Source organism: Notolabrus celidotus, chromosome 23, assembly GCF_009762535.1.
Source record: "Notolabrus celidotus isolate fNotCel1 chromosome 23, fNotCel1.pri, whole genome shotgun sequence".
Lineage (NCBI taxonomy): Eukaryota > Metazoa > Chordata > Actinopteri > Labriformes > Labridae > Notolabrus > Notolabrus celidotus.
The window spans coordinates 11,412,160-11,424,621 of NC_048294.1; the positions used below are offsets into that span (position 1 = coordinate 11,412,160).

Sequence of the window (12,462 nt, forward strand, 5' to 3'; positions counted from 1 at the left end):
ATAGTGCGCATCGAGGTGTTTAATAACAGGGTGAAAAAACGGAATTTCCATTCAAGCTACTCCGTTGTTTCGTGATGGCGAGTCACTTTAGGATGCTTTCTCAAGATCTTATCTTGTTATCTCAAGATCACAGCGCAGGGTTTCTCCTGATAATAATTGATTCACTTACCTTCAGATAATTAAGCTGGTTTTCACATTATTAAGGATTAATGTATCTCATTCTATCTTGAAAATATAGCTTGAAATGTAAACAAGATATTACTCACTATCACCGCAAAACAGAGTCATGAAAATGTACAGATATATATCCACTTAGGGCTTCCCTATTTAAATTATAGTCAGTGTATCTTGTAATAACAACCTGTGGTGATGTAGCAAAACATGTTAGCTTTATATTTACAAAATAGAATGACAATTCTGAGAGTTATCCAGCAAAAATGAATGATCTAGAAGTGCAAAGTTGTATTAATAATATGATTTGTAGATAAACAGACAAGTTTTATTAAGATAAGAAATCTTAAAGGGCTTCAAATTCCTTCATTGATATGTTGGAGCTACAGGTGGTTTCACGTAGGCCATCGCTGCCCTCTACAGGAACAAAGAAGTCACCACAGCTTCTCTTTTGCGTCCCTCTCAAACTTCCTCTGTCTATCGTGGGATTTTTTTTTCATTTTTCTCTCTGCTCTTTCGTTTCACTCTGTCAACTTGGCGTGACAAATATAACATTATCAAACCGCTCTGCCTTCTCAGTTGTTTCCTGTCATTGCATGAAGGCGGAGGTGACAACACGGAACACCCTGCTGCTGCTGCTGCTGCTGCTGCTGGTGGTGTTGTTGTTCTTTGTGGTTTCTTGTGTGAACAGGCATTATCAACTCAGAGGGAGATTTCTTTTTAGTATTGTTTCGCAGATTAAAGTTTCCAAACATTAGTTTTGACTGCAGAAATCTGGCATCTTTGTCAAATTTGAATCAACTGTAACCTTTTAAGTGTTTATCTCAAGATCTATGTTTTAGTTTGGGGGTTTTGTTTTGATATGTTGCTTTTTCACATTATAAAAGAGGGTCTTTTAGATTTCTGATGACTATCGACTTGACTATTGCAACAGCAGTCTTTACGGCCTCCCCTCCACTGACCTCAAAAAACTCCAATATATCCAGAATTCAGCTGCCCGGTTACTCACCCATTCCCGCTCCAGAACCCACATCACACCCATCCTTCAGCACCTCCACTGGCTCCCCCATACAGCACCGAATCCACCATGCACTCATTACTTGTTACTTGTCCACTTTTGTTCTATTTATGTTTATATGTCTGTGTGTATATGTGTTCCTGTTGGCGCCTCTTGGTCAGGTCATGTTTGTGAATGAGAACTGGTTCTCAAACATTTTTACCTGGTAGAATAAAGGTCTAATAAATAATAATAAAAAGATCCTGCTCATTACCTACAAAGCCCTCAATAACCTCGCCCGCTCTTACCTGACCAACCTCCTCAAACATCACTCCCCATCTCGCCGCCTCAGATCATCAGATGCCAACCTCCTGTCCCCTATCACCAAGTCCAAACACCGCACCTTGGGAGGACAGAGTCTTTGCCATTGCTGCCCCAGCTCTCTGGAACTCTCTCCCTCCAGACATCCTCAACTCTGCATCACTTCAATCATTCAAAAACAACCTCAAGACCTACCTGTTCAAAAAAGCATACAACACATGACCTCTCCCCCCGCCCCACCTCTGTCCTTGTTCTGTTTTATTCTATTTACCTGTTTTATTTTTATTTTTATCTTGTGTAAAGCCACTTTGAGTATTAAGAAAAGCGCTATATAAATCCTATGAATTATTATTATTATTACATTTCTGCACACGTTACTCCAAAAATCTGCACAACATTGATATTCGTATATGCTTATGCAGATGATGTGTTGAACATGACAGCATAAAGTTGCCACAACATTTAGAAATACAACATTTCTGTAGCACTGGTGGCTCTAAACGACCCACATACAGAGGCTGCTGTCCTCACCGCAGCTCCCGGCCGCAACCATGTGCATGTGTTCCCCCACTCTCTACTTCCCACATTTCCTGTCTCTCTACAGCTGTCCTATCAATACAACTTTAAAAAAAGAAATACAACTTTTCTGAGTGCACTTGAAGGTAGCTTGACTATGACATGATAGCTCATCCTGCATGAGCATATTCAGCCCTCACATACTATAAAGGTCATCATACCTCCTACTACAGACAGTTTGTGTTACTCCTCCCTCTACAATCTTCACTCTCTTTTTTTCTCATTCACACTCATTTCACCAAGGCCCATCCCACCCATCCTCTGACTCTTGTTTCTCTCAACTTTTCCAAAGAAAGGAAAATGAAACTTAAATAGATACCAGAGAGTAGGAGTAAAGTTTCCTTCTCATTTGTTTTATCAGGATATGAAAAAAGTGAGGCAGGTCACAGCTTGTGATAAAAACTCAATAACTCAAAACATGTCAGGAAAACTCAGCAGTTCACTGCTAAAGAGATTTGGCAGAAAAAGATGAGTTTAAAATTTTTCTCCTGAAGTCTGGGAAACCAAAAGTACAAAATAAAGTCATCCACCCAGATTCTTGGCAAACACACTCATATTGGCTGCTTCATCCCACAGAGAGGAACAACAAACTGAGGGGATGAGACAGAGAAGCCCTGAATAATCTGTCTTTCCTTCACTGGGGACAGAGTTTCTGCATCATTTGATGGAAAAACTTCCTCAAATTTAAAATAATCTATTGGCCTGATTGGATCAAACCTCATTCATCATAAAGCCAATTCAAGGAGAAGATAATGCAGACTTTGTGGGCTTATATTTAATTGTGATAACCTTAAAATATAGTTGTTCAGGGTTATATTAACACGAGTCTGTACACAGGAGTCCAAACTGGTCCTCTTTAAAACAAATCTTTGATAACCAGTGAAGAAGGCCAACAGGAAATGCCTCCTCATTCTTTGTCCTTGGGATTCATTACTTGTATTAGCCAAGACACACACTCCCCATATGAACTGTTGTGGTTTAGCTGGACTATGATGTGTGTTTCTCTCTCCCAGGGTTTGTCCAGCACTACAGGGGGCTGGTCCCTGTCCAAGGAAAATGTTCCCCTTTTCTCTTCACTCCCTTTCCTCTCCTCCCTGTTCAACATGCAGAAACTAAATCAAGGACAGATAATAATCAAAAACGTCCAAACTCAAAGTACGAAACCATCTTACTAACGGTTATAATGCTTATATATGTGTATTTAATCAATGAAATGTCAATCATGTTCATAAACTTGGTGTAGGGTGTGTTACTCTGGTAGCAACCTCCAATGTTAAGTAATGAAGTCACTGCTAAAGTGCTGAAAACTGCAGTTCCTCAAGTGTCCAATAGGGGCTGGCTTCAAAAGCCCAGGAATCCCCATTAACACCCATGTTAAAAGGCTTTTTTGCTTTTTATTAAGGGTTTTGGTCTGAATTTTTTATCTGCAAACACTGTACGGAGGTGAAATTTGATATAACTCATTCATTTTAAAGATATTAAGGCTACAGGTGTTGCTACATAAGGCATATGTATTTATATATTGCCTATTATTACATGAGTACTGACAAATAAAGTATCCTTGTATTCCTTGTATTGTAGGGATGTGGCCGACTTGACTGACAGGCGATGTTAGCTTTTGGCAAGGAAACTTAAGACTAGGGTTGGGACTTTAAAGTAATCCTTGTACTAGATTACTTGAATTACCTAATGAATGACTACTTGAGTACTTGCAATTATTATTTTTTTGTACTCCGGCTCGACTAACGCGATCATTTCTTTGCAGCCTTCTCCTTCCACAAAACTTAATGGGAGCATACCTCCATTTACCATTTTGGTTATTAGCAGGCTAATCTGCTCTGGTTTCATCACAACGACGTGTCCTAACAGGGCAAGCAAAAGAGGTGATGCGAGACTGCCTGTTATTTGTCTCCACTGTTTTCTCCTTGTGCTTTAAGCGTATGTGGTTAAGCATCAAACTAGTATTTCTATGGTATGCAAGATTAACGCCACATATCTCGCACTGCACATTAAGTTCATCGTTTTTTTGAAGTACTTCCAGTCATCACTTTTTTTAACTGACATGTCGCAGGTGTCGCAGACGTTTCTGTATTTGTTGTGCTTTTGCTTTCGGTTGAATAATATGTTCCTAGAGAGTTGCCGTAGCTGCCGTAAAACAGTTGTTTTTGCTGAAATCTGGCTCGGTGTGTTCTAAAGCTGAAGTCGTGGCCAGAGAAGTCATACGTTTATATCCCGTTAATTATTTTCCTACCTGGTATATTCAGTTAAAACAAAAAGTACATGGTCACACATGTAATGCAGTATGAGTTCAAGTTATGTTGCCAGGAGCACGAGTAACAAATTCTATTTGAATAATGGGGTCAATGTTGAGTACCTGAGTACTCATCCCTACTCACGACCCCCCTCAGCTCCGCCTCTTTGCCTCTGTTTAGGTCGACTGAAAGTTAGGTTGAGTTTGCATTTCCAAAGCCATGGTTGGGCTTCAGAACTTCACAAAAGAAACTAATAGGTGACATCAGTGAGGCTACGTCACTATGTGTGTTCATGTTCTGATTAAAACCATAGACTGTAAAAAATATGGACGTAGGATCCGTGACGTCACCCATCTGTTTCTGAAGAGCTGTTTTGAGACCAATCGGCTGCGGCAGCCATATTGCTTCTGTCGAGCCAGTGTGACGTAAAGAGGCGGGCTTTGAGCCTCCTAGCCAACAGCTGCAGTGTTCCTGCAGGCAGCTGTGCCTCTCATTGGAAGACTAGTAATCTCAATATCTTCTAAATTACCGAATTAGAAAAAAATTCACCCCCCTCACAGTGAGAGGACATCGAGAAATTAGCTATTCAGACTACACTCATCTTTTGTACCAGGCTGTAAACATGTTTATTAATGCTGCAAAGATCGGCTTTTCCCCATTCATGTGTATGTGACTTCCGGTACTTCCGGAGCCAGCCTCAAGCGGATCCTCGATGAACTGCAGCTTCTAACACTTCCGCATTGGACTCATATTTTTAGATCGGAGGTTGCCGCTTGATTAAAACAAACCAACAGTTCAACATATGTCTGCGTGAATCTGTTGGATAATCATGAACTTCAAGAGGTGAGACTTGTTTAAATCGTCAGATTAATCAGTCACAACTGTCCAGAGATCTGTACTCTGCCTAAAAGAGAGAAAATAATGGTGGACCTGTTTGTTACAGGCGAGGTGTGTCATTGCATTGTATTGTAAGAATGTGTGATGCCACCATCTTGGTTGATGGTTAAAGGAATTAACAGCAAGTCTGGCTCTTGAAAAACGTACTCATGTTGTGAAGAAGAAGGCTTCTGAGTTTAGTGATATCTGGCTTGATCTAGGCTATGGCATGAACTACATCAAATCATCACCAAAAAAATAATCTTTTAGACAATTGTTTATTGAAAGACCTCAGGGGAACAAAGGGATTGGTAAAAGATTTTAAAAAGAGGAAGACACAGGTACATTTTGAAACAACACCATCTGATTAAGCAATGCATCTGTCTCACAGATCTGACGGCATGGGCAACGTCACAGCAAAGGTGGCTATTTTTGAATTTTATAATAAATGTTGACATTGAAGAAGTGCTGGTATTGTGAGGCGATGATGCAAATGACACATTCTGTATTTATATATTTATGATGTGAGGATTTCTTTTTGCTACATTTTAGTTTTTTATGCATCATTGTTATTATTTTATTTATTCATTCTAAATGTCATTTTATTCATTGTAGGGTTTGTCTAGAATTTTATGAAAATGTACTCTGACAATCTAAGCATTACTCTAATATTTTATTTATTTTTTACATTTTCTGTATGTGTTTTATGTGTGTAATATTCTGCCAATATTTGGGGTTGGGGGGTTGTTATGTGTTTTCTGTATGTTTTAATACATTCCATGATTACCCTGTAAAATATGAAAATCAATAAAACATATTCACAAATCAGTCACACCTGCAAACACTACAGAGGTTGATCACTTTAGGGAACAGGGTTACTTCGAGTGAAACTCCTGTTTACTCTAAGCCCACAACATCCTCGTTTGGTTGTTTCAGTTTGTGGTTGCTGTTCCTCTTTTGTCTTATATCTTTGCTTCATAAACATTAATACAGTTTAAACTTATCTAACCCACATAACATAACATAACCTGTGGTATGCTACACCCTAACATATCACGTATCAAAAAATTTAGTCCCACACACTAATTCAATCTATCATACAGCTCAACAAGAGAGAAACTAACGCATGCTTTTGTTTAAGTCTGAATAAAGCTTGGGCTTGTAGGGTAATGATGTCATTTTGTTTCAGTGCAGATGTTGTGATAGGTACTAGATATTAATATCCTCTTACATGAGAATACAACTATTTCCTTTTCTCACAGGTTTCAGTCACATGTGGAATCAGGTTGTAATAGTGGCTTGTTTGGTAAAACAGAAAGCTGAATTTATTGATTAGAGTAAGTCACAAATTTCACTTGACATCATATGAAATCCAACATCCTAACAAGCTAACATTCAATTCTGAAATTCTAGATTTAACTGTGATTGTCAAGCTTTAACAGCGAGGCAGAAAACTAAAAACCAAAACATGCTTAACCGTAAAATACTTACACCCTGTTTGAACTGCTCCATTTTTGATGTGTGGTACAAAAAGAGACCTTCTTTCACCTAATACTGACTGTAAGTAAGAACAGAACTAACTTTATGTTTTTGTCACTCTAATGTTTTGAAAAAGAACCACGTCACATTGTGCTTGTGCGCCCAATATCCCACAAGTACAACCATCACATCTTATCCACTGATGACCTGCCTGGTGACCACTGAGGTGCCGCCCGGATGCTGGTTCCTGATCTTCACCTCACGGTGCATCTGGCACCAGACACACTGGTAGCACCATAATATCTTGCACCAGTCGTCACAGCACGAACCCTGAGGGAGGAAGAGCAGAGAGTGAGGAGTGGAGCAGTCGATGAAGTGAGTCATAATGATGAAACGACACAGTCTGAGACAATACAGGTATTTACTTGTTGACTGGGACCAGAACATGCATGTATGTGATAAAAAATGTTAGTGTTTAACTTTCCCTTTCTGAATATTTGAGCCATGATAGTAAGTACTCTTTTCATTGACGTCTAATCTTTTATTTCACACAAACATTTTATAGTTTGGTTGTTTCTGTGCCGCCTGTTATACATTTGTTTGATATTATCTATCCTCTTGTTTCTAACAGTTGCCCCCCCAAGAGTGCACCACAGCTATTTGTGACATGCAAACTAGTAAGAGGAAATGTACTATCTCACAGCTGCTCTCAGACTTTAGGTGATAAATGAAACTACACCTAGCAAGGTAGTTACTGGATGTGCTTAACGGATACTTCCTCATGAGTAGTTTCAGGCTCAGACATTTGAAAAATAAAGATACTGAACTACCATCTTCAATATCATGGTTCTTCGAACCAAATGGACTATCTAACTCTGCCCCTCCTTCCCTCAGACCAGCCTTACAGGGATGCCGTGGCGCTCTCTGATGGAGGAGCGGAGAGTGCAGGACACGATGCAGCAGGCATCCAGGAGCGGCATGCAGCAGCACCAGCCGTGATGGCTAGCCGTCTGACACTGCATGCAGGGGAAGCACCACAGAGCACAGCAACCTTCACGAAGCAAAGAAACACATTCATGACTTTATAAAGATGTAATATGTAAAAGTCAGATCACATCATGCACATCACAAAATGTTCCAGAAAACAGCAAAGAGAGGAATTTAATTAATTTGTTCCACAGCTCAGTAAAGGTCGCGAGGACCTCTGCTCATCCTGTGCAAACAGATACAAAGTGTTATCTGTCACTTTGAAGAGCTCGTGAAGAAACCAACCCTGAGGCTCGTTCAGCAGGGACACAGCTTTGCTTACAGAAACAGCTACTTAAATCTCAACATACATCTTTTTCTTGTTTACACAAATAATGTCTTATTTACATTGTTCCTGCAAACAGACCAGAGGCTTTGCTGTCTTGCTTTTGATTTACATTCTCCATCAACAGCTTGTTAGGATAATATCAGCTGTCAATACTAATGTTAACTCGAGACAAAGTCAGTTGTACCCTTTATTTAGCCTTGTGAAGTATCTGCAGACACTCCCGAGGTTATATTCTCATTGTTGCACAGCAGTCTGATGTTCATATTTCAAAAAGCATTATTCATTGTTAGGCTGACTTACAGGTGCCCATGTCACTGCAGCAATCACAGAGGCCTGTGCTCCATGTCCCAGGACCATGGGTGGTGGTGGTCTGGACCACCATGGTGCTCGGCTGCTGGTAGACGGCCATGTCTGATGGAGATTAAACAAAGATATGGATGAACAGGGTAACAAAGATGTTGCTTTACAGTCCACATTGTTCTCTTAGGATGGATAAAGTCAGCTCCACAAAAACCTGGTTTTGCTCACCCCCAGCTTGATATTTTTTTGTTTACATGACTTTAAATTCTTTTGCAATTAATAAAAAAAAGATTGAAACAAATCAGTTGTGGATAGGGTTCCCAACTGTCCTGTATTAGCTGGGAAATCCCATATATTGAGCTAAATTGTTTTTTTTCATACGGGACCTCAATTGTCCCGTGTATTGACCATTAACTCTTGTAAATACAGCAGACTGCACTCTACAGACCCTAGACCAGATAAAATGGCAATGGTAGATCATGTAACAAACACACCGCCTGTCATCCAATCACAGGGGATTTTCTCTCTGATGGCCATTAAATGGTCAGACTCAAAAAACAGAAGCAGCACAGAGCTGATCAAAAAATGAACTTCAAATTTAATTTAATTTTTCTTTTGCCTGTTTTTTAATGTAAAGAGCCAAATTGTGATTTCTTTGAGGTTTCTTCATATGAGGTTACATAATGATACAGTAAGGATTAAAGGGAATATACACACTTTCTGCATTTCCAGGTGAATCAGAATATGAATATACACTGAATTCACACATCATGCTCACACCACCATGGCACCGTGCACCTGTCCCTTATTTAGTAGTGAGAAAGTTGGCATCCCTAGTTGTGGATGTTAACCTTCCTGTTATGTTGCGGGTCAAATTGAACCTTTTTAAAGTCTATTTTAGGCAATATATGTCTTCCAAACTAGCTAAATGCAGCATAAAAATCTGGAAGGCATGGGACAGAAGAGGTGTCGTGTTAATTTATCAACATCACTTCATAAAAAAAAAAAAATTCTAAATGTAAAATAAAATAAAGACAAATCTATGTAATGTTAAACTATTGTATTTATATTTAGGGCTTTCCAAAGTACATTAAAAAAAGTTTTAACATTAATTTAAATGAAAAACAAGTGAGTTATCCTCATTGAACCATGAGCTGTGAGAATTAAAGAACACCCATGGACTAAATATTGATTTAAATAGTTAGTAATGGAGTTAAAAATGTGTGTATTGGGATTTTTTGAGGTTCTGACACTTTTGGATAATTAAATATGCCCGGGGTCAAATTGACAAAGGAACATTATTGCTGTTCCTGAGAAACGAACATAACAAGAGGGTTGAGGAACTTGAGCAATGAGTGTCATGAAATTACAAGCAGGAAGGCCATAGCACCTTGACACTGATTTTTACTATAACTTTAATAATCTGGATTGTAATGTTATAAAAACAAATAAAGCACAATAGGCTTTTTGTTCACTCAAGTTTGGTGCAAACTTCCAGACCAAGTTTAACATCTTTTACCAGGATGTGGTCAGATCTAACAGGGTTATTTTCTTCTACACATTTCGTGAGATGGTAACAGTTGCCAAAAACCACATGTCCACTCCCTTTGTGTTAGAGGGAGGTTTTCAAAATGAGGTGTTTGCTGTTTAAGCATTATTTACAGATTCTTATATCTACTTTGATTTGATAAGCTAATGTAAAGTTCATGAGTCATTAGCTTTCACCTGGCTAATGCTGATCTTAGTTAGCTCCATCAAGTACAGCAACAGCTTTACTTTTTATTCTATCCAAAATTTCTTTATAACTGCACTAAATTCTGAATCCTAGCTGTAGTTTCATCCTTTTTAAGTTTGTCATACTTCAATTTTATTATATACAAATCAAAAAATCATTGTAGTCAAAGCTTCAAATGAATGCTAGCTAGCTAGCTAGGTAAAAAAAAAAAAGCAAATGCTGGAAGGCATGGGACAGAAGAGGTGTCGTGTTAATTTATCAACATCACTTCATAAAAAAAAAAAAATTCTAAATGTAAAATAAAATAAAGACAAATCTATGTAATGTTAAACTATTGTATTTATATTTAGGGCTTTCCAACGTACATTAAAAAAAGTTTTAACATTAATTTAAATGAAAAACAAGTGAGTTATCCTCATTGAACCATGATCTGTGAGAATTAAAGAACACCAATGGACTAAATCTTGATTTAAATAGTTAGTAATGGGGTTAAAAATGTGTGTATTGGGATTTTTGAGGTTCTGACACTTTTGGATAATTAAATATGCCCGGGGTCAAATTGACAAAGGAACATTATTGCTGTTCCTGAGAAACGAACATAACAAGAGGGTTGAGGAACTTGAGCAATGAGTGTCATGAAATTACAAGCAGGAAGGCCATAGCACCTTGACACTGATTTTTACTATAACTTTAATAATCTGGATTGTAATGTTATAAAAACAAATAAAGCACAATAGGCTTTTTGTTCACTCAAGTTTGGTGCAAACTTCCAGACCAAGTTTAACATCTTTTACCAGGATGTGGTCAGATCTAACAGGGTTATTTTCTTCTACACATTTCGTGAGATGGTAACAGTTGCCAAAAACCACATGTCCACTCCCTTTGTGTTAGAGGGAGGTTTTCAAAATGAGGTGTTTGCTGTTTAAGCATTATTTACAGATTCTTATATCTACTTTGATTTGATAAGCTAATGTAAAGTTCATGAGTCATTAGCTTTCACCTGGCTAATGCTGATCTTAGTTAGCTCCATCAAGTACAGCAACAGCTTTACTTTTTATTCTATCCAAAATTTCTTTATAACTGCACTAAATTCTGAATCCTAGCTGTAGTTTCATCCTTTTTAAGTTTCTCATACTTCAATTTCATTATATACAAATCAAAAAATCATTGTAGTCAAAGCTTCAAATGAATGCTAGCTAGCTAGCTAGGTAAAAGCAAATGCAGATAAAACTTAGCTAACTAGCATGAATACTAAGCTCGACCTGACTAAAATTCAAAGGAAATATTAAACATATGAACCCATTAATTCAATAAAATGATAAATAATAAAAAGATATAAATAAAGAAAGAAAATTAAATTCTGAAATTGCATCAAAATAAGTCAAATACAATCACATTTCTAAGGGCTTAATGGATGAAACAAATTATTTGACTTCTATGTCTCTCAAAATTGACTTTTTAAAAAAGATAACACTAAGTTTTATTTTATAATAAAGTGAAGCTACGGAAAATGTGTTCATGCAAACTGGCTTATATGGGCTGCAGTGTAGAAAACCGTAAAATCTTGCATGCATGTGCTCAACCTTTCACTTTTAACACAGCAACTTTAAAGTACCTGCAATGTAATAAACCATTAAAGCTGGTGTAAAAGCAACACTCAACCAGTTATTACAAAATCCTGCACGACTTCACATTTTACCAACATAAAGACTCTTTCTTACCTTTTATTCTGGCACCTTGAGCTCTGAAACACTCGAAACAGTTGTGGTAAACTTAGCACCTAATGCACATGTGGGTAATGGAAAAACGCGATCTCCTCTGTACAAAATCAGCTTTCAATTTCATAGTAAAGCCTGCCCCCTTTTTTTCATATCAGCCAACACAATCAGTGCAATGTGTTGAGCAAACACACTTCAAGAAGATGTGATTGGAAAGAGCCAGCAGATGTTGCGGAAATTTGCATTTCAGTCTGAAGTGCAATGTTTGAATTCTGCAAAGCGACAGTTTGCACGGGGGGGGGGGGGGGGGGGGAGTAATAATGTCTCCCAGGAGTAGGTCAAATAAATCATTAATTACTTTAATGGGGACTGTTTGTTTAAGCTCTGCAAAACAGGCTGTTCAGTCAAATAAAGTTGAAAATATAACTCAGACTTTAACACAACAAAACAAATAGTGCACACAAAAGATCAAATGTAAAATGTGGCATTCAATTGATTCAAAAAGTGATGTAAAAAACAAGTTTTACAATAAATCTCTGAAACGAGCTTGTCAAGAAGCATGGTGTATTCAGGTGCTGTAGGGCTTTCAGTCATCGTCATATACAGTCAACATAACAGAAAAGGAAAATAATAATAAAAACGGAAGTTGGACAACTGAACTAAGTTGAGTGAGTATTTTTTTTTTCTTCTTCTATTTTTATCTATAATTTGAAAAGCATGCA

The 12,462-nt window shown here is 37.9% G+C and overlaps 2 protein-coding genes across 2 annotated transcripts in view; both read right to left on the bottom strand.

Annotated features, from left to right (window-relative positions):
• Positions 1-12,462, bottom strand: part of LOC117807708 (active breakpoint cluster region-related protein-like) — a 64,807-nt gene that overhangs the window by 17,544 nt on the left and 34,801 nt on the right. The window lies entirely within an intron of this gene.
• On the bottom strand, positions 5,453-12,040 carry ponzr1 (plac8 onzin related protein 1). The gene is made up of 4 exons (XM_034677095.1): positions 11,744-12,040; positions 8,288-8,398; positions 7,578-7,723; positions 5,453-7,002 (listed from the first exon to the last, which is right to left on the bottom strand). Exons 2-4 carry the CDS (start codon positions 8,394-8,396, stop codon positions 6,865-6,867), a joined length of 393 nt encoding a protein of 130 aa, XP_034532986.1. The 5' UTR covers positions 8,397-8,398; positions 11,744-12,040; the 3' UTR covers positions 5,453-6,864.